Below are 20,344 nucleotides of genomic sequence, written 5' to 3'. Positions count from 1 at the left end.
GCAATTTGTTAAAAGGGAATTTTTGAGGGAATTTCTCTTGCAGGATACGCTAGCAAGCCACAATCGACTGTTAAGCGTAACAATGCAAATGTTATGTTAACATGAAAGCAGAATGTTATGTTAAAATTCAAAGAGAATGTTACGTTAATTTAAAGGGCAAATGTTAACATGCAGGGAGAATGTTATGTTAATTTAAAATGTAAATTGTTAACATGAAATGAGAATGTTATGTTGCACATAACTGACAAATGTTATGGAAATTTGAATTAATCTTTTTGTTGTGTATTTATTTTATTAATGCTTTTTAATGCTTAGGGTTTGCGTTGAGTTTCCGTTTGCTTAACTTGTGAGTGTACAGAGTAATATACTTATTACTTATGTATATATATATATATATATATAATTAAATCCAGATCAATGCACACACACACACGCGCACACACACACACACACGCACACGCACATGCGAGTCCTAATTCTCATCGTAGAGGGGCGTCGAGTCGCCCAGGTTCATGGAGTGCGGCGATGTGTTTGTGCGCGGCGTGCTGCGCACCGACGACTTGGATGAGGAGGAGACGCCGACGCCGCCGCCGCTGCCCGTGCCCAAGGCGATGCCAGCACGACTGGCGCTGCTCGTATGATATTCATTTGTGGGCGTGGAGCCGGCGCCGCCATAGCCAGCGCTGGGCAAGCTTAGGCCCAGGCTCATGGCCAGGCCCAGTTGTTGTCCTTGTTGTTGCTGTGCATGATGTTGTTGTTGTTGTTGTTGCTGGGTTTGATGTTGGGGCTTGCGACGCGCCCAGGAATCATTGGCCAGCTGCCAGTCGAGGTTCTCTTTGGCACGTTGCTGCAGATGCTGTTGCTGCTGCTGCTGCTGTTGCTGCTGCTGCTGCTGCTGGTGATGATGTGGATGTGCATGTGGATGCGCATGATGCTGGTGCGGATGTGGCTGCTGATAGAGGCTGGCGCTGTTATAGGCATTGCCGCCTCCGGCCATGTCATAGAAGCGTGGCGTGCCGCCGTAATGATGCCCCCGGCTGCTGCTCGACTGTGAACTGGGGCTGGGCACATTGTGGCCATAGCGTGGCGTTTGTGTTGCGTGCGGCGTATATGGCGTCATGAACGGTGTCTGGCCGCTGGGCGTATACGGCGTATTGATGTGCGCCCCAAATGTTGGCGTGCTGCCGCTGCCGTAATGCCCGATTCCGGCGGCATTAATGGGCATGCCGGCGGCGGCGCCGCCGCCGCCAATGGAATGCGTTACGGAGTAGGCGCTCGAGGTGCGCATATCGCTGCTGCTGATGCCGCTGCGCGGCGTGCCGCCCGAGATGCTGCCGGAGCTGCTGAATGCGCCAATGCCAGCTGCTCCACCTAAGGAGCTAAGTGAAGATGTGGGCGGTGGTCGCATCATGCTTGTGGGCGTATTGCTGGCGGGCGTGGCACTGGCTGACATGCTGGACATGCCAGCAGTCGGATCGAGCCAGTGCTCCTTGAACCAGCGCAATAGACTGCTGACTGTATCAAAGATTTGGCCACGAAACCGATAGCCCTCGGGCATAACGGTAACATACTCGTGGCGCACCTTTGTCTTGGGCAGGTACGAGAGCAGAAATTTGCCGGGCATGCTCTTCGAGGCGGTAAAAAAGTAGTGTATCTTCTTTGGGTCACGGGCCTTCTCGTCGCGCAACAGCTGCTCCATGAAGTCGCGCTCATTGACATTCGCCGGCGCCGTATTGGGCTTATAGTATTTGTATTGAAGCAGTTCGCGTGCCGCCAGTGCCATGGGATTGATGTGTCGCGCAATGATCTCGTCAAGATCCTCGAACTCCTCGGTGCCAATCCATAGACTGCGACCCAGACTGTACTCATTCTCTTTGCCCTCCTCGCGCACATCGATGTGCTGGAAAATGTCATCGGTCACTTTCCAGGTGGCCGTCAAATGATCCTTGGACTTGCTGCTGGGACGCAGCGCCACCTCGCCCTGATCCGCCTCGGCCAGCATGGCAATTACCTCCGCATACGATTTGTTAAAGAAACTCGGATGGGCAATAACGCGTCGTGCATATGTCTTGCGTTTCATGGCCTTCGCCTTGGCATCTGTCACCTTGCGATTGTCCAGCTCCTCGGTGACAAAATCATAGAAGGCATCGCGTCTCGGTCGCCATTCGTTGTTCACGTCCTTAAGGTCGGCCGACTTGGAGCTGCAGTCGACGGAGAAGCGATCGATATCGATCTTAATGATGCGCACATGTATCATCTGGGAGACACGGACACGCTCCTCCGGATTGCGTACCTGTTTATCGGACAGATTCTTGATGTGTATAAAGCCGGGCAAACCATTCTCGAGCCGGACACGCACACCGGACGCCTGACCCGGACAATTGTTGTCATCGAAATGATTCCAAACATCGGACAGTTCCGGAAAATCATCCTTATGACAGAACGGACACTGCCAGCTATCCGAATCATCGATGCGCACCGGATTCGCATTGTCCAGCTGCTCGCCCTGCGGCCGGCGATATGTGAAGCCCGTGACCATGGCCGTAACACATTTGCCCACATAGAACGAATCGGGCGTCTCCTTGGTCAGCATATCGAAGAGCTCCTCGGCGCTGGGTTTCATATAGGCGGAACGATAATCCTTGTAGAGGCAGCTCAGCTCGTTGCGTATATCGTAGAGTGTGATGCTTTTGCTACCGAAACCCTGACGTTCCAATTCGACGGCAAATGCATCCAGATCCAAATCTTTGAGTCTTTCCGGTGATTCCAATATCTCTTCGAGTGCACCCGCAGGATTTGTCTCCTCGTCATCGTACTCCATGGCATCGATGGCCATTTTGCGTGCCCATTCATAGGTCTCCGGATGTACACGCGATCCGTCCAGCACCTCAACATACGCCTCCGTGCTGTCGCCCAGCGAACTGGTATCGATTTTGATGAAGCCGCTGCAATTGATGAACACCTTCGGCCCCAGATGACAGACGGTCACCAGCTGTGTGCGATTCTCCAGCCGCTGATTGCTCTGCTTGAGCAGCTTGAGCAGCGCCTGACCCTTGCGCGGACCCAGACCGCATATATACTGCAACAGATTGACCGTACGCGAATTCTGCACCATCAGATTGATGTCGAGACCGACTTCGCTGGTGCGATTGATAAACTCCAGGCTGAGCTGTTCGAGCAGCAGCTCGCGCGGCACACGCTCCTGCAGCGGATGATAGCGCAGGCAGAGTATCTCGTCGTCGGCATCGCACAATTGCGAATATTCCACCAGCGGATCCTGCATTTTGCGTGCCAGCGAAGCGGCCTGTTTGAGCAGCGGCGGATATTCTTTGAAATCGGATTCGCCCTTCTTGGAGTTGGCATAGATCTTGGCCAGCTCGTTGTCAATGATCTCCACCTCGATGGGCGGAAATTGTTCGTTCGCCTCCAGATCCTTCAGTATCTCACGTATGTCCGTCTGTATCATTTGTGCATCGCGCGATTCGGCGCCAATCACAATCACGTGCGGCTTCTTTAGCTTGATGAAATCGCACAGCTTGCGCAGATCGGCCAGCTTCTGGGCCTTCTCCTCGGCATTGTACGAGTTCTTGCGCTTCAGTATGCTCGGCAGCCGCAAATAGTCAGAGATGTCGCCCTCCGGGCTGGCAATTGCACAGAACGCAGCCACCGATTGATCCGGATCGTAGGCCAGGCCCATGGCACGAATGCCGCGCAGCGTGCTCCACTCTTCGAAATTGTGATGCTGCGGCATCTCCGGCTTGTAGGGCGCCACCTTGAGCCATTTGTAGAGCTTGGCTATGCAGGAGCGCAGCACAAACTGTTGCGCCTCCTCGTGCAGTGTGGCGCGCAGCTCCTTGATCAGATCGGGTATGACCCACTTCTTTAAGGCCAGCTGCACGCATTCGGCACGCAACGCATTCCATTCAAGCACATTCTTGGCAAACTGATCCAGATGATAGAGCTGCGTCGCCTCGGTCACATAATCGCCGGGCGGCCCGTTCGCATTGGCATTACCCTCGAATTCGTCGAGAAATTTGATCTCCAGCAGTTTCTCCTCCTCGGCCATGAGCAGCTTTATGAACTGATCACCAAAGAGATCACCGACCGGTTTTTTGGCCACATATTTCATTGAATAGACGGGCGAATTCTCATCGATCAGCACCATGCCGTTCTTGGTGGGACGTATATTGAGCCGTGCCCTATCGAAGTACACCTCGCGCATGGTCTTGCGTAGGAGCGGCTCCTGCGCCAGCTGGCGTGCAACAACATATTTGGCAGCATGCAGCACCTCGTCGACGGTCATGAAGCGCGGCGACAAATACTGCTTGGCCATCTCTGTGGGACTGAGGCTCTCCTGGTTGACCTCGTTGCGCTGATAATTGTCGCGCAGATTCTCTGCAAATTGTTCGGGCGTCAGCCCAAAATGCTTGGCAAAGCCACAGATGCCCGCCTTGCGGAACACCGCATATGGACTGCTATTGGGCGCCTGCTTGAGCTGCTCATCGGCGGCCAGTTCCAGTTCCTCAGCCTCGTCCAGCTCAACGCTATTGTCCGGCTTATCGGGCACAATTGTATCCGGGCCGTTTGTCTCGCCGTCGCTGCCCGCGCTGGCCGCTGCCTGACGGCGAGCACGTTGCTCGCGTTTCTCCTGCAGCTGTTTGCGTCGCAGCTCGGCCTGCATTTTGGGCAGCTCGTGCGAGTAGTTGAGCAGAAAGTACATGTGCACATCCTTCAGCTCCTCCATGGACTGAACATCGTTGAGACGCTCAAAATCGCTGTCCAACATTAGACGCACATCGTCCGGCAGCGGCTTGTCGGGATCGGCGCACAGGGTTTCCAGCTGGAATTGTCGCATCTTCTCGAACAGTTGCTTTAGCTTCTTTTTGCGCTCGTTGAGCTGGCACCAGCGCTCATCATAGTAGTACACCTTCCACAGATCATCGATGTTCAGCTCGGGCTTCACATACTCCTTGCGATAGAATGCTATAAAGGGCACCTCCAGCTGTTGATTGCGTATGAACTCCAATGTTTGTTTGATTTTATTGACAGCCGTCGGCGGTTTGCGCATCTTTTCGCGATTGTCGGCCTTCTCCTGCTCGGATACGGTCTGTTTGCAGAAGGCGAAACGATATATCCAATTGGCCTCGTCGTCCAGCTCATGGGAGCCCTCCGGCACCGCAGTCACCGGCACCTGGCGCAGCTGCATGCGTTCCGGTATATCCGTTTTGCGTATCTCATTGTCCAAGTCGGTGAAATGGCCGCGCTTCAGTTCGCTTGGCTCGTATATATCGAAGATTGTCTTTTTGATTGCCTTCTTTTTCGGTGATTTCTTCTTTTTAGCCGCACGAAAATCATCGCCGCCCAACAGATCCTCATCGTATTCATCGCCCTCGGACTCCTCCTCGTACTCATCCTCCTCGGGCTTGTAGAAATCATCATAGTCAAAGTCAACGCCAAATATATCCTGACCCTCCTGCAGTGAGCTGTGCGTTTGTGAAGAGAAAACATTCAATCAATCAATCAGTCAATCAAACGATTTATTACGCAGCTTTGCCAGTATAAAGTCTAAAATCCTATCAATTAGTCCCATTTTATGTAAGCAAAACATTCAATCAATCAATCAATCAATCAGTCAGCAATCAATCAAACGATTAATTACACAACTTTGCTAACATAAAGTCTGCAATCGTATCAATGCACAATATATTCTTCATTCATTTTTTTTTTATTGATATCGCAATTAAGTCAATCAATCAATCAACAAGCCATCAATCAAGCGACATGTAGCTATAGAAGCCAAATAAAGAGTCTATACATTGGATCCATGTCTTTATTTTCAAATATTTTTTATTATATGTTCTATTCAAATTCGAATATGCCTTGATAAACAAAACATTCAATCAATCAATCAATTATAAATCAATCAAACGACTACACAACTTTTCTAATATCAATTAGTCCTCATGCAGAAATTTATACTATATTCATTTTTATGATTTATGTTGCAATCAAGTCAATCAATCAATCAATAAGCCATCAATCAAACGTAATGTAGCTACAGAACCTCAATATAGAGCATATATGCATATCCATTCATGACTTTATTTTACAATCTATAATATATTATCTTTTAATTCATATATTTCTTGATAAGCAAAACATTCAATCAATCAATTCATATCAATCAATCGATTGTTTATTGCGCTAGTTTTCTAAAAACCAAACAAAGTGCAGCTAATCAAAAGGGCCATTTGCTAAACTATGCGAACTGTTTTTTATAATAACATTGATTGAATTAATTGCTTTAAGTAAGTCAATCAATTGTGTATTCAATCAATCAAATGAAAAAGAACAAGAACATTTGCATCAATTAACTAAAAAACTGTATGTGCTATTATATTATTAAACAATCAATATTAATCAATATCAATATTAAAAGTCCTTGATGGATAAAGCTTTTAAGTCCATCAATCAATCAATCAATCAATAGATAACCTATATACCCTGCACCGATTGTAAGCTTATGAATTGGTAAAAAAATGCATTTTTTTGGCATATTCACAATTGATCAGAGATCCGAGTCAATATCTTAGTCCATAAGAGCTACGCGAGCTTTTCCTTAATTTCGATTACGAACAAACTTTTGGGAAAACGAAAAATAGATGCGTATCCGAAATCGATTTAGCAAAACGATAACAAATCGGAAATCGATTTGTTTTTCACTTTTAAGCCGAAACGATTTTTGGATATGGACGACAAATAATAAAACTTTTTGCAAAAGCAAAACAAAATGAGTTGGAAAATATTGGAAAATAAATGTAAAATTGCTTGAAATCGATAAATATCGATTTGCGGCTAAGGCCTTTTTTTGGTATATGCGAAGATCTTCAAAGTTATGCAAAACATTTTGCCACACATTGAGAATATTGAAATTATTGTTGAACTTTTTGGATAAAGCTTTATGCTTATTGGCTTTTGGGAAATGTGAATTGAAAAACATGTTAAGGCGACTTTTGTGTACTTTAAAATTTCCTTTAAGATTTCATTTGGGAATATATAAGAGTTGGTCAAGAGCTGGCATCAGAGAGTACGAAATGCAGATACAAGAAGCTGAAGATGATTTACTCGAAGCTCGAACATAATCTACCTAGTTGTATGTGCTTATTGGGCCAAGGATTTGAATCGCAGAGTTTGGCTGTACTTACGCATCTGTGAAGATGGGTCGACGTTTCTTTTTCTTCTCGGCAATGGGACGACCGTTGTCGTCCACAATAAAATCATCGGCATCCGATTCGCTGTCCTCGTCATCGAAGGTGTCCGCCTCCCGGATGCTGCGCTCGCTGCGTCTCTCGATGCTTTGCTGTATATTGAAATAAATGTGGATTTAGTTCAAGCTATTATCCGGGCAGTATGTGCTTACGTCATCGTTCTCATCGAATAGCTGCTCGGCGATTTGTTCGCGCGCGAGTCCCTCGTCCACGTGCTGCTCCTCGCCATCGCTTTCGTTGTCGTGAATGCGTCGCAGGCGCTTAAAACGTTTCTAGACAATAGAAAATTGGAAATAGTTGTGAGGCGATCGGGACACTTAACGGTTGGGACTTACGCGTCGTTCGACTTTAACGCCCAGATTCTCCTCGATCAGATCGTAATCGTCGTCCTCCAGACGATCGTCCAGATCATCGTCCTCATGCTTTTTACGCTTCTTGCCGCTGCCGCCATCCTCATCGCCACCGCTGCCCGTGTCCGAATCATTCTCGCTGGCATCATCCTCCTCAATGGGATTGTCGTCAATCAGATCCTTGAGCTCCTCACGCAAACGCTCCTCATCATCTGCAGCAAGTTTCAAATGTTTAATATTGATATACATCGAAGAAATATAGATTTAAGAAGCTGAAGATGCTTTTATTTCTGCAGCTCATAATTGAAAAATCAATAAATTGCATTGCGCCGCGTTTTATAAATAAAACTTGCTATTGATTAATTAAATATATGCCTAATACACTATGCCGCAGCAAACGGAAGACGGAAGTGAATTGGACAACAACTCGCATGCAAGTGTATATATACATTTTATATGTGTGCGTTGTACATTTTGTGACCTAGTGCAAATACCCTTGTATACCCTAAAAAAAAAAAAAAAAAAAAACACGCACATAACCTCAAAGTTGTAAACAAATGGCAGACACCTGCCCTGGCCGGAAAAACTAGCTTCGCAATTGTCCAGGCCAAGATACACACGCAGACAGACACGCAAACTGAGCCCAGGGGGGCTCCAATGGGGCATAAACCGGGAATATGCCAGGTAAATGTGGCCGACGGGTTCATATACAAAGAATTGTGGTTTTGGCGTATTATTTGTGGAATTGGGCGGGATTTATGGATTTGGATACGCACCTTCCTCTTCCTCGCTGCTGTCGGACACAGCGGCTTTAAGCTTTTTTAGTTTTTTCCGTTCGTGCACATCCAATTCTTCCTCATCCTGCAGACGAAAAGAAAATGCAATACATATACATATACATATATGTACACACACACACACACACGCGCCCCTACAACGGAGCGCGTATCGCATTTTGCGCGCTTGGAAAATGTGCATAGAGACATACCTCGGATTCAGCGGCTTCCGAGTCCAGAAATTCAGCCATTGTAATAAATTAAATAACTAAATTATATGCTAAAAACGAATTTAACTAAAATTAACACACAATAAATGTCGCTTGCAGTGTCACAATAAAAAAAAACGCAATGATGAAGAAGCACAAATGTCAAAAACAGTGTGCAGCAGTGTTGTTAAATGCATGCAGCTCTGTCAATGCGCTGAGGGTTGCATTTGATGTTATCGATATGACACATAAAATGCCGCATGCGATATGCATGGGCAGTCGTGTAAGAGCGGGCATTTTACACATCCCTAAACCCATGTAGAGCATAACAGTCCTATTTGCTCACAAATCATCATGTGCCCCAAGTACTGACAACTTTTGTCACAGTGTTGGCAATGCTGTCAAGCGGGTAGCAAGAACGAACCATCCACTCGATAATAATAAATAAGCGGTTCGTGTGTGCGCGCTTCATATATCTATCTCTATATACATATATCTATATATATATATAGTTTATTATTATTCATCTAATTCCAATTTTTTTGTTGTTTCTAATACGGTTAAGCTTAACGTAACAGTTCGGTTAACTCTGATATTTTAAGTGTTCTGCACGCAGCCTAGTTTCCTGTGAGTCCGGCAACGGCGACCACTGTGCTTGTCATTTTCGGCGGTTAGTTCTCAGCGTGCGTTGGTGTGTGTGTATGTGTGTGTGTGTACAGAAGTGCTTGTGTGCTTGCCACTCGCAACGCGTGGTGGATTTTATTTAATTTCTTGTTTTTTTTTTTTCCATAAATTAATGTGAATGCAAAATCCGCACATGGACACACACAAATATATAGCTATGTATACGTAACATATATGTACATATAACTGACAACGACGACGGCATACCAAAAAAGTATGAAAAAGCACTAGGCAAAAAAAGAAAGAAGAAGAACACAAAAGCAACAAATCAATCAGAAGTCAGGCCAAACAACAAAAAAAGAATTCAAACAGAAACGCCAGCAAATAAACAGCTCAACAGAGCAAGCCGCCGCAACATCTAACTAAACTCAAATAGAAATTCCTGTTAATTCAACGCCGCCCTGTGGGGAACAAAAAAAAAAAAAAACAGTAAAGAAGGACAGGAGGCAGCAGTAAGACGAAACCAGAAACAGTTATCACGCAGAGAAATCAAAGCTGGCCAGCATGGACATAATCAATAAAGTCACGGATGCATTTTGGAGTACGCACATTTGGCTGCCGCCAAATACAACATGGGCGGATATAGCGCCCGGCTCCCGTCCAGATGTTGTGCACGCCAACTATCGGGATTTGATTTGGCCAATTCCATTGGCCGCTGTCGTTATGCTGGTGCGTTACACATTGGAGCGGTGAGTAAATGAAAATTCATTTCGAACATACACACATGCACAGTCATATTTCAACTTACAGTTATTATCTACATGTGTGTATATACGCCCTTTTTTTTTTTGTTTTAGCGTTTTCCAGCGTCGCTGCAATTCATTAAACTTATGCGGCGTTTAGGCTTGTGTGTGTGTGTGTGTGTGTGTGTGTGCTGGTTTATTTTACTGTAAATGTTCCCATTGACCGCGCCGTTTTCAAGCACTGGCATTGTGCACACAGGCACACCTACACGGCACACAGGCACACGCTCGTTTTGTTTGCTTGTGTGCGTATGCATGCTGTGCAATGTACAGTAAGCTGACGCCGCCGCCGCAAACACGTACATACATACGCATACACATACATTTTTTTTTTTTTTTGATATTTTTGCTCTTTTAAGCCAAACATAACCTCATGTGGAAACGCCCAACATTGTATGTATTCTGCTGTGCGTGTGTGTGTGTGCGTGCGTGTGTTACCCTCCCTTTGCCAACGCCTTGCAACTTTGTTTTCCTTCATCCACTTCTTCAATTTCAACAACAACAACAACAGCAGCGGCGTCGACGTCGACGTCGCGTTCCATTGGAATCTCAATTTCCCACAAATGCACAAATACAAATATGAGAGCGCAGCCGATCTGCTCTGCGGTGTCCGTACCGCGCACAGCGCTTACTAATTGTTTAGTTTACAAAAAGAAGAAGAAGAAAATAGAATAATAATAATAAATGCTATTTGTTTACTTGTATGCACTAAACAAACACAAGCATAACAATAACAGCAAAGTCAACGGCGCCCTGCAAATGCTTTTTTCTCACAAGTGTGTGTGTGTGTGTGTGCCGAACAGTGGTCTGCGTCCTTTTGAAAAAGTCTCAAAATATCAGCATGACAATTCTGACATAAGATTCAATGCAAAACATATTTAAAATAATACCTTTTCTTATAACAAAAAAAACTTGTCCCTTGCTGTTTTGTTTTTTTTTTTTTTCGCATAATTCAATCTGCTGTTTTTCGTTTATTCTTGGGAAATTGGAAAAAATAACACACACACAAATTAAATTAATTTGCTAGCGTGCGAATGAGTTGAAGATGGAAATTCTATGCGATTCTTTTGATACTGACATGCAAAAAAGCGATTGCAGTACTAAAAAAAAAGAAAAAACTGTCACGAACAACTAATTTGCAATAAATGCGATATGCCTCGCATTAGTCATATTTGGGCTCATGTGAGTCAATTGAATTCCAACGAAATGCATAATGCTGCGAAGGTGTTTTCCAGCAAGGCTTTTGATAAGGGCTCTTATCATATTTGGTTTTTTGTTTTTGTTTTTCTGCAGCATTCAGCACACTGTGCAGTAGAGCTGCACAGCTGGGCACACTGTGCTGCTTTTTTGGGCCAATTAACCTTACATTTGCTTAGCGCAAAGCTAACACACACACACACACACACACACTTACAACTCGCGGCATGTGTGTGTGTGTGTGTGTTGCGTGCATTTCGCATGTTGTAATTAACATAATTACAAATGTTCACGTGAATTTGTGCACACACACACACACATGTAATTGGGCAAATGGGGCAAGGCACACCTGCACTGCGTTCCATTCCGCAATTCCAATATATTTTTGTTTTTTTTATTGCCTTTTGTTAAGCGTTCGACGTCACAAAGTGAATTTCTTGTGGACGCTTCTATTGAACTATAACATAAATGTTTGTCAGGGTTGACTGGTTTTTTGATTTTCAGAGTTTCGGAAACAAGAATTGGCTTTCAGGGTCGCCAACAAATTAGCTGTGTGTGTGTGTGTGTGTGTTTGCGTGTGGCATCGACAGCAACAACAACAAGAATCCACACTCGTTCGCACAGCTTGAGCATTTGTTGATAAGATTTGCGCGCAAGATTTACGTAAAAGTTGAATACAAATTTGATAATGCGCGCTGCTATCTGCGATTACGTTACACATACATACATACATACGTAACATCGTGTGGGTGGTGCATGTGTGTGTGTGTCAGCTTGAGTCAGTGCTGTGAAAGGCTGTGACTCAGTTCCGTTCCATTCGTAGCAAGTCTGGTTAGATTTTCCAAATTGGACGCACACTGGAATGCTATAAAAGAAGAAAAAAAGAAACAGAAACAATTCCATTCAAACACATAACATACAACATGCGATTATTATATATGTGCAGAGGTGCGTGTATATATATGCATATGTGTATGTGTGTGTAAATTATATGTGTATTTGTTTATTTCTTGCGATTACGTATCAGACGACCCTCACATAACGTGTGCGGCCAGCCAGCCCAATGCTATCAAATTAAGAGTTCATTTTCACACACACACACACACACACATATGCAATTTGTCTGTGCGTGTGCTTGAACTGCAGTTTCTCCATAGACATTTCGCGCACTTCCAAGAATGAACACATGCGCACACATACATGCATACATGTACAGTTTACAATTGGCTATTGTATTGTTTGTTGTCGTTAATCCAAACTAGTTTTTTTTTATTTTCTTTACTGGTTTATTGCCTACCGTTTGGCCAAGCGAAAGGCCGAAAAGTGCACGTGCTTTACGCAGACAGAAGCCCGCCGGCAACGCACGCACACACACACACGCACGCACGCATTAAGCGGGCGCTTTGAAAAATATGTTAAACGGCAATTAACAGCATGGCTGCTGTTGTTGTTGTTGGCTGCCGCTGCTGCTGCTGTTATTGTGGTTTCAAGTCAGCTGTTTAACAGCGCAAGATAACAGTCGGCTTAGTTAGTGCAGCGAATTCATCTGTTGATCTTGTTATCGCCGCAAAAATGCTCGAATGACACTGTCCAAGGTTTATGTTAAAGAGCATGCGTCATCGTCATCGTACTTATGTACAGTATTTTAATGTGTTTACTTTTTCGTACTGTATCGTCCAATCGTTTGCGTGTTGAATTATCATTAACAAGCGAATGTTTTACTCCCTCTCTCTCTCTCTCTCTCTCTCTCTCATTTCTTTTGTACACACACACACACGCACACGCTGTAATTTGCCGAAATGGCAACACTCTGCTCTGTTGTTGTGCATGTGCTGATAACAGCGCCATTTGCCGGACTCTAGCCATAATTTTGGTCGCTTTGATGTACAAAACAAACGTATTTAAATGCATATCAAAACATGCATTTGCGTTTGACATTAATTCAAATTAATTATGGCATTTATCGTTAATTGCTAATCGAGTGGTTGCATTCGCTTCGTTAAGCCAGTGTTGAGAACTAACGAAAAATAGCTAAAAAAAAAAAAAAAAAATACTGCTACAAATAGCAAAATTAAGTGGAGAAGTGCTCCTTAAAATCGCTGACACATTCTATTGCAGAGATATATACATATATATACTACTTGAATCTTATCTTGTATTTCATGTGCCCTAAAAGGCTTAGTCAATAGATAATATATATATATGGATAATGCTTCCATTCGATTTGCTACATTGATTAGGAGTATTCTTTTTGCACAGCCCTTGATTATATCCTATACACATTATATATCTGGTATTTCAAAAGCAAGCCAGATTGACCGCTAAAAAAAAAAGCTAAATTGGCATAAGCTGAAGACGCACACACATGCACATTTATAGTATACATGTATACATGTATGCATGTACGTAACTGTAATTACCTGCACGCACAGCGAATGCTAACGGCAACAACTGTTATACGCGTATAAACTGTTGTTATCGTTGCCAAAGTAAAAATGTTTATTGCAAACCTAGGGGCGTGTGTGTGTGTGTGTGTGTGTGTGTGTGATTACTCGCTTTCCTGCATGAGCCGATACTCGGGCATTAGCCAACACTGCTGCTCTGCCCGCTGCCGCGCCACAATAACGAATAGCTCATGATCATTTTCGGGCCTTAGCTGCTGGCGCAGATAATCCAAGAACTTGTGCGCACTGCCAATGCAACGCGGCTGCGCCAGCTTCGAGTCCAGATTATAATAATTGCCATCGATGCGCCGCAAGGCGACCCAATGCCGGCTACGCACGCCGGGCAATTCTATATAGTAGGCAAATCGGACAGCAACGCCGATGTTCAGTATGAAGCCAAAGATCCCGGCCAGATTGAGACAATGCGGATCACGGCGTCGATCAAACCAAATTGTCTCACAGTTCAGCTGCTGCACGGCGTACATGATGACATTGATGTCGTAATTGCCCCAGCCCAGCCACGAGCGATGCGGATTCAGCCAGACGCGTGGCGTCAGCGCATAACAGTAATCATCCAATTGCTGCTTGCTGAACAGATTGCGACGCTGATACAGATTGTTTAGGGCGTGCAGTGCGCACAGTTGCGCCACCTGCCGTTCGTGGTAGATTCGTGCAGACATTGAACAGCGAGGCTGCGCTGCTGCTGCGGAAGTATCGAGTAGTATTGGTGTTTGCTGTTGTTTAGTGTTGTGTAGCGTGCAATTTGTTCAATTTCTTTCTTCTGTCAACTGTCATTTGACGAAATTGTTACTAGATTTGTTTTCTTCTGCTTATTATTATTATTAATTTGTTCTTCTTAATATTTATTGGCTGGAGTGCACGCTTCAACGCGCTTCCTATAAGTGGGCATTACAAATTCGTAGCTTGTCGCAACCAATATATATATATATACATATATATATTTATATTCATGTGGAAGCGGGCGGGCGTGCATGCATATGAATTGCGTACTTATGCGGGCGCAAGCCCATATTTATTTGAAAATAAAACATTTGCTGGTGCCGGTGCTGCTGCTGCTGCGCTGCCGTCCAATGAGCGGGGCATATTAGTGCGTCGCGCCTCACACAAGCTGCAAAAGGGCTTTGCCAACACTGGTCGTTAGATATGAACACGTATACCTCACATTTGGCAGTTGCGCCCTTAACGAACCGTGGTATATAAAACGCATCACATTTCGGACTCTCAAATGTTCTCGTCTAGAGAAGCCAAAGCTTATAACAAATTCACAATCATGCGTGAAAAATGAGTGAAAAATGGGTAATGCAAATACAAAGCGAAAGAATGGATGCATTTGGAAAAGGTGTGGAATTTCATATGTTCCCGTGCACAGAAATTCACAATCATGCGTGGAAAATGAGTGAAAAACTGGCAATGGAAATACAAAGTGAAAGAATGGATGCATTTGGAAAAGGTGCCCTAAACGAACCGTGGAATATATTCCATGCGTTTTATAAAACGCATCAATTTATGGACTCTCAAATGTTCTCGTCTAGAGAAGCCAAAGCTTATAACAAATTCACAATCATGCGTGGAAAATGAGTGAAAAACTGGCAATGGAAATACAAAGCGAAAGAATGGGTGTGGAATTTCATATGTTCCCGTGCACAGAAATTCACAATCAGGCGTGGAAAATGAGTGAAAAACTGGCAATGCAAATACATAATGTAGCTCATGCTCAAGTCGACCAGGCCCCTGGCCCTGGCACTTGAGATTTGTGATATTTTCTATGTGCTTGGCCCTTGAACTTGAACTTGGTCGAGCTCGAGGGGGGAGGAGTCAGCGCTGTTTGGGTTAAATTAATTATTATAATTAAGGCAAATCAAAACTCATGCGACGACCCTTTGGCCCTGGTTGTTAGGCAATAAATATATATATATAATTTGAAGTAATTATTTATGGGCTTCCTTAATTCTATTTTTAGGAATGTGTGCGCATAGCAAGACGATGCAAACAAAAGCCACCAATTGATTTAAAATGCCAGACGCGATCGACTCTTGATCAGAGAGCGTGCGAGAGTGGGAAGGGAGGGTGGCAGGGGGGGGGGGGGGGGTCTATCATCTAGGGTTGTCTGGGGCCTAGCCATATTTTCGATTTCATTAGCAAATTAACTTCCGAAAAGCGTTCGTGTGCCCCAAGATCCAAGCTAGAATGCCATGCGCTGCGCCTATGCTCAACACTAATTACTTATGCACGGCCGCTAGCCAACACTTGTCGTCCAGTGTTGCCATGCTTCACACGTGCCAGACAGCCGGACAGGGTATGGCCCGGGGCCCTGCCCAAATGTCGCTTTTTGGATGTGGAATGTCAATGTGCTGCAAGCACAAGTTCCGCATTCTCTATTGTTTTGTGCCTAAATGAAGTTCTTGTGTGTTTGGTTTGCAAATTGCGTTCAATTCAATTCTGTGCGCCGTTGCCAAATTTCAGTTTGTAATTAAATTGAGCTAAAAATATTGTTTCACAGTTTTCAAGATAAACGTTTTTATCAGCTCTCCAATTAACTGCCCCAGAAATTATCAATAAATGCGACAAAGACAAAGCTTAAGAAACAGCGTATGCTAGAACTTGCTGAATTATGTTCTGCGATTACAGGGTATTTCAAACAGGCTTGGCGACAACATCACCTACAGACATTTTTGTTCTTCTACTTTTTTTCCGGCTACTTGATTTCTTTCAGTCCTAACGTGTGAGATTCTGCTTGGTTACAGGGTATATTTTGGATTTTTCGAATGATTACAGAGCAACTGCTAGGCGATGCTACTCTACCTCGTGGGCAGGCTGTATTTATGCAGGGTATATTTCAACCATAAGCCCTAAGGGATAGATCGTTTGCTTACAGGGCGTCTGCTAGTCCTTCTACTCAAGGAGAATGTGTTTCTTGATTACAGGGTATGTCCTGACTTCCTACTTATAGAGTTGGTAGCAGTGTCTGCTTTAGTCTTCTTCTTTTTAAAGAATCTCGAAGCTTACCATTCTTCTCTTTAAGTATAGTTTGCTTGATTACAGAGTATCTGCTAGTCTACCCACTCTGCAACATTTTCCATACTCAAAACAGATCTTGCCAGTTTACAGAGTATTTCTATCCAGTTCACACTCGCAGGCAGGGTATTTGATAAGTCTACACTACAACATGCTTGTTTACAGGGTATTCGCTAATCTGTCAACTTGTTAGTTAAGACGCGTTTGATTAAATATTCGCCCTCATAGTATAATCAAATTGCATATCTATTCCAATAAATAACTAGACATATTTCGATATATATATATATGCGTGTATATACCCTATAAATTTGTTGTTGTCGGTTTATTGCAGCTTTTGGATATCTCCGATTGGCAAATCGTTGGGCATACGAAGCTCTAGACCTAAGAAAGCGGCAAATGTTCCTACATTAGAGTTGGCATATGCCAAATCATCGCATTTGGACCACAAGTGGGTGAGTAACGAGTTCCATCAAATAATTACTAACCCAACTATTCGACGAATTGATTAGCATGAGTAGAACCAGCATTAACCGGCTTTGCCCGGACAAACTGCTTTTCATTGAATCGTTTCGTAAAAAGGAAAAGTCTAAAACATGCGATAAATCGCAACCTTATATGACAAAAAAAGTATTTTTATGCACTCGTGAACGTCAATCAGTCAGTCAGTCAATCAATCAGTTTTTAAATGAAATTTCCTTACTGAGGGAAATCAAAGATTATATCAAAAAACTATTCATCTGTTAGAAATTTATGCACCCAGCTCTCACGCTTTGAGCTCTGCAGTGAACATCAATCAGTCAATCAATCAATCAATCAGCTATTAAAATACATTTTCCTTTCTGAGAGAAATTGAAGATTATATATAAAAGTATTTACCTGTGAGAAATTAATGCACCCCAGCTCTCTCGCTTTGGGCTCTGCAGTGAACATCAATCAGTCAATCAATCAATCAATCAGTTCTTAAGATAAATTTCCTTACTGAGCGAAATTGAAAATTATATCATATATGCACCCAGCTCTCACGCTTTGAGCTCTACAGTGAACATCAATCAGTCAATCAATCAATCAGTTTTTTTTAAATAAATTACCTTTCTTCTTCTTTTTCATCTGCCCCTCGCAGCTGGCACCGCTGTCCAAGCAGGCGGACATGTCTGAGCGCCAAATCGAGCGCTGGTGGCGTCTGCGTCGCGCCCAGGACAAACCGTCGACATTGGTGAAGTTCTGCGAGAACACATGGCGGTGCCTGTATTATCTGTATAGCTTTATATTCGGCGTAATAGTGCTGTGGGACAAGCCCTGGTTCTGGGATGTCAAGACCTGCTGGTATGGCTATCCGCATCAGGTGAGTGATAGATTGATGGGTTGGGTCAATCAATATGCCTCGAATCAAATGCATTTCCATTTGCAGTCGGTGAGCAACGATATCTGGTGGTATTATATGATATCGATGTCGTTCTACTGGTCGCTGACGGCCACACAGTTTTTCGATGTGAAGCGCAAGGATTTCTGGCAAATGTTTATACATCATATGGTCACACTGTTGCTAATGTCGCTCAGCTGGGTGTGCAACCTGCATCGCGTTGGCTCCCTGGTGCTGGTCGTGCACGACTGTGCGGATATATTCCTTGAGGCTGCCAAATTGACCAAATATGCCAACTATCAGAAGGTCTGCGATGCGATCTTTGCCATTTTCACGGTTGTCTGGATTGTTACACGTCTGGGCTTCTATCCGCGCATTATCTACAGGTGACATAACCTCACAAAATTGCACGCTGCTCGTCGTTTACCGTTTCTTTTTTTTGTTTTTGTTCCAGTTCATCTGTGGAGGCACCTCGCATTCTGCCCATGTTCCCAGCCTATTATATATTCAATTCGCTGCTGTTAATGCTGCTGGTGCTGCACGTCATCTGGACCTATATGATTCTGAAGATTGTGGTCGACTCCTTGCAAAAGGGCCTGGTAAGTTTAGTACGTGCTCATCTTCAATCATTTTGTAATGCATTACACCTTCACATTTTGAATGAAAATAAGTTAAACCGCATGAATGGGAGATATAACAGTATGCAGTCGATGAAACGAACAGTTAGAGGGAGCTCTTCCTATTAGCTAACAGTGCACTTGAGTATATTAACAGTTGTGACGTCACCAAATGCAATACACAATGTTGGATGGCAACGCTCTTGTAATTAGCCAAGATTGCATTTGTGTGTATATTAGGAGTTGTGACGTCATCAAATGCTGCTCTCCATGTTGGATGGCAACGCTGGGCAAAGCAGTGAAAAAAAGGGTTAACAGAATGTGGTGTGTCAACCCGAAGTTGGAGAACGTGAAGTTGGTTTGAGTGAGCGACTGTTGATGACTTGACGAGAAATTTCAAATTGTGCATTGTGCAATAACTATTCATTGTTATACCATTACATTCATGTGTACATTTTAAGAATAACCCCCAAACAACAATATGCGTGCAATAAAACAATTGTGCTATACTAATTACATTACTCATTTCTCTTTCATGTGCTTCTGCAGATGTCCGGCGACATACGTTCCAGTGATAGTGAGGATCTCACAGATAGTTCAGGGAATGTGCGCGTGGCCAACGGCTCGATGCGCACCAAGACCAAATCTGGCAACCCTGCGACGCCAGCAGCAGCAACGGCAGCGGGCGGAGTGAACCAGCGCAAGAGGGGCAACAACAGCAGTGCCAATAATCACACGGCCGATGCAGCAGCAACAACAACAACAACAACAACAGCAGCTAACTAAACTGTTGCGCAGCTGTTGTTGGCTGGAAGTCGTCGGCGGATTTTGGAATTGCATTGGAAGGCAATGCCGAAGAACTAACAGGCCGCCGATTACTGTTAAATGAGGATTCAAGAAAAACAATACAAAACAAAAACAAAAGCAAAAACAAAAGCAAAAACAAAAACACAGCAACAGCAACAAAACAAACACAAAAACCAAACCAGTTCAGAACGTTTTTATGTTAATTATTATTTTTTATATTTTATAAAAAGAAAATTGATTTTTTTTTTTAACTCAAAAAAAAAAACAAAACAAAACAAAGAAAATATTTGAATAAAATGCGAATAAACTGCGCAGCTAGAAATTCAAATAAATTAACACGTGTCTCTAACCAGCGCGACAATTATTATTTATACAAAGTTTTGTGTTAAACCAAAAACAACAAAAAACAAAAACAAAAAAAAAACAAGCAAAAAACAGTTATTATTTTTTTTTTATATATGCATAGTTTAGGCAAGGGCAAATAACGGTTATATTAATTACCGTTATTGTAAATGACAGAAGAAAAAAAAAACCGAAATAACAACAAACAGCTTGGAACGAAAAAGTTGAAAAACACAGCAAAAGAATATGATACAATTTATAAATAAAAATTCGCTACGAATTCGCTTACACAAGAAAAACAAAAACAAAAACAATTTCAAACCGAATAAGAAATACATTCAAATGCTATTGTAAATATTTTAACTGTACGTTTTCCCCAAATAATAAATAAATGTATGTACGCCAAGAAAACAACCAAACCAAGACTTTCCATTTTCCAGAAAAAAAAAAAAAAACAACTGGAAAGGGAATTCCCGCAACAGTGCAACAATGTTGCCAGATCATCGAT

General features: G+C 43.6%; 3 protein-coding genes across 6 annotated transcripts; 1 reads left to right on the top strand and 2 right to left on the bottom strand.

The window, feature by feature from the left end:
- Window positions 1–272: 272 nt before the first annotated feature.
- Window positions 273–8,697, bottom strand: LOC115768288 (transcription elongation factor SPT6). The gene is made up of 6 exons (XM_030712831.1): window positions 8,607–8,697; window positions 8,395–8,479; window positions 7,604–7,830; window positions 7,421–7,540; window positions 7,206–7,360; window positions 273–5,483 (listed from the first exon to the last, which is right to left on the bottom strand). Exons 1-6 carry the CDS (start codon window positions 8,643–8,645, stop codon window positions 473–475), a joined length of 5,637 nt encoding a protein of 1,878 aa, XP_030568691.1. The 5' UTR covers window positions 8,646–8,697; the 3' UTR covers window positions 273–472.
- Window positions 8,698–9,526: 829 nt separating this feature from the next.
- On the top strand, window positions 9,527–19,611 carry LOC115768289 (ceramide synthase 6). Of its 4 annotated transcripts, XR_004018505.1 has the most exons (7): window positions 9,527–9,976; window positions 17,042–17,162; window positions 17,831–18,052; window positions 18,119–18,456; window positions 18,525–18,669; window positions 18,742–19,051; window positions 19,237–19,314. XR_004018505.1 is itself a non-coding variant. In XM_030712833.1 (6 exons), the coding sequence occupies exons 1-6, from the start codon at window positions 9,792–9,794 to the stop codon at window positions 19,471–19,473; spliced, it is 1,248 nt and encodes a 415-aa protein (XP_030568693.1). In that variant the 5' UTR covers window positions 9,527–9,791; the 3' UTR covers window positions 19,474–19,611. The 4 variants fall into 4 exon arrangements, 3 of the variants coding, with proteins under 3 accessions (XP_030568693.1, XP_030568692.1, XP_030568694.1); XM_030712833.1 differs by lacking the exon at window positions 18,742–19,051 and having other exon boundaries at window positions 19,237–19,611; XM_030712832.1 differs by lacking the exon at window positions 18,742–19,051 and having other exon boundaries at window positions 18,525–18,678; window positions 19,237–19,611.
- LOC115768290 (josephin-like protein) lies at window positions 13,726–14,436 on the bottom strand. The gene has a single exon (XM_030712835.1). It carries the CDS (start codon window positions 14,349–14,351, stop codon window positions 13,776–13,778), a length of 576 nt encoding a protein of 191 aa, XP_030568695.1. The 5' UTR covers window positions 14,352–14,436; the 3' UTR covers window positions 13,726–13,775.
- Window positions 19,612–20,344: the final 733 nt, after the last annotated feature.

The sequence above is a fragment of the Drosophila novamexicana genome, unplaced genomic scaffold (genome assembly GCF_003285875.2).
Source record: "Drosophila novamexicana strain 15010-1031.04,08,12 unplaced genomic scaffold, DnovRS2.1 tig00001752-arrow-arrow-pilon, whole genome shotgun sequence".
NCBI lineage: Eukaryota > Metazoa > Arthropoda > Insecta > Diptera > Drosophilidae > Drosophila > Drosophila novamexicana.
This window is presented reverse-complemented; position numbering and strand designations above follow the sequence as displayed.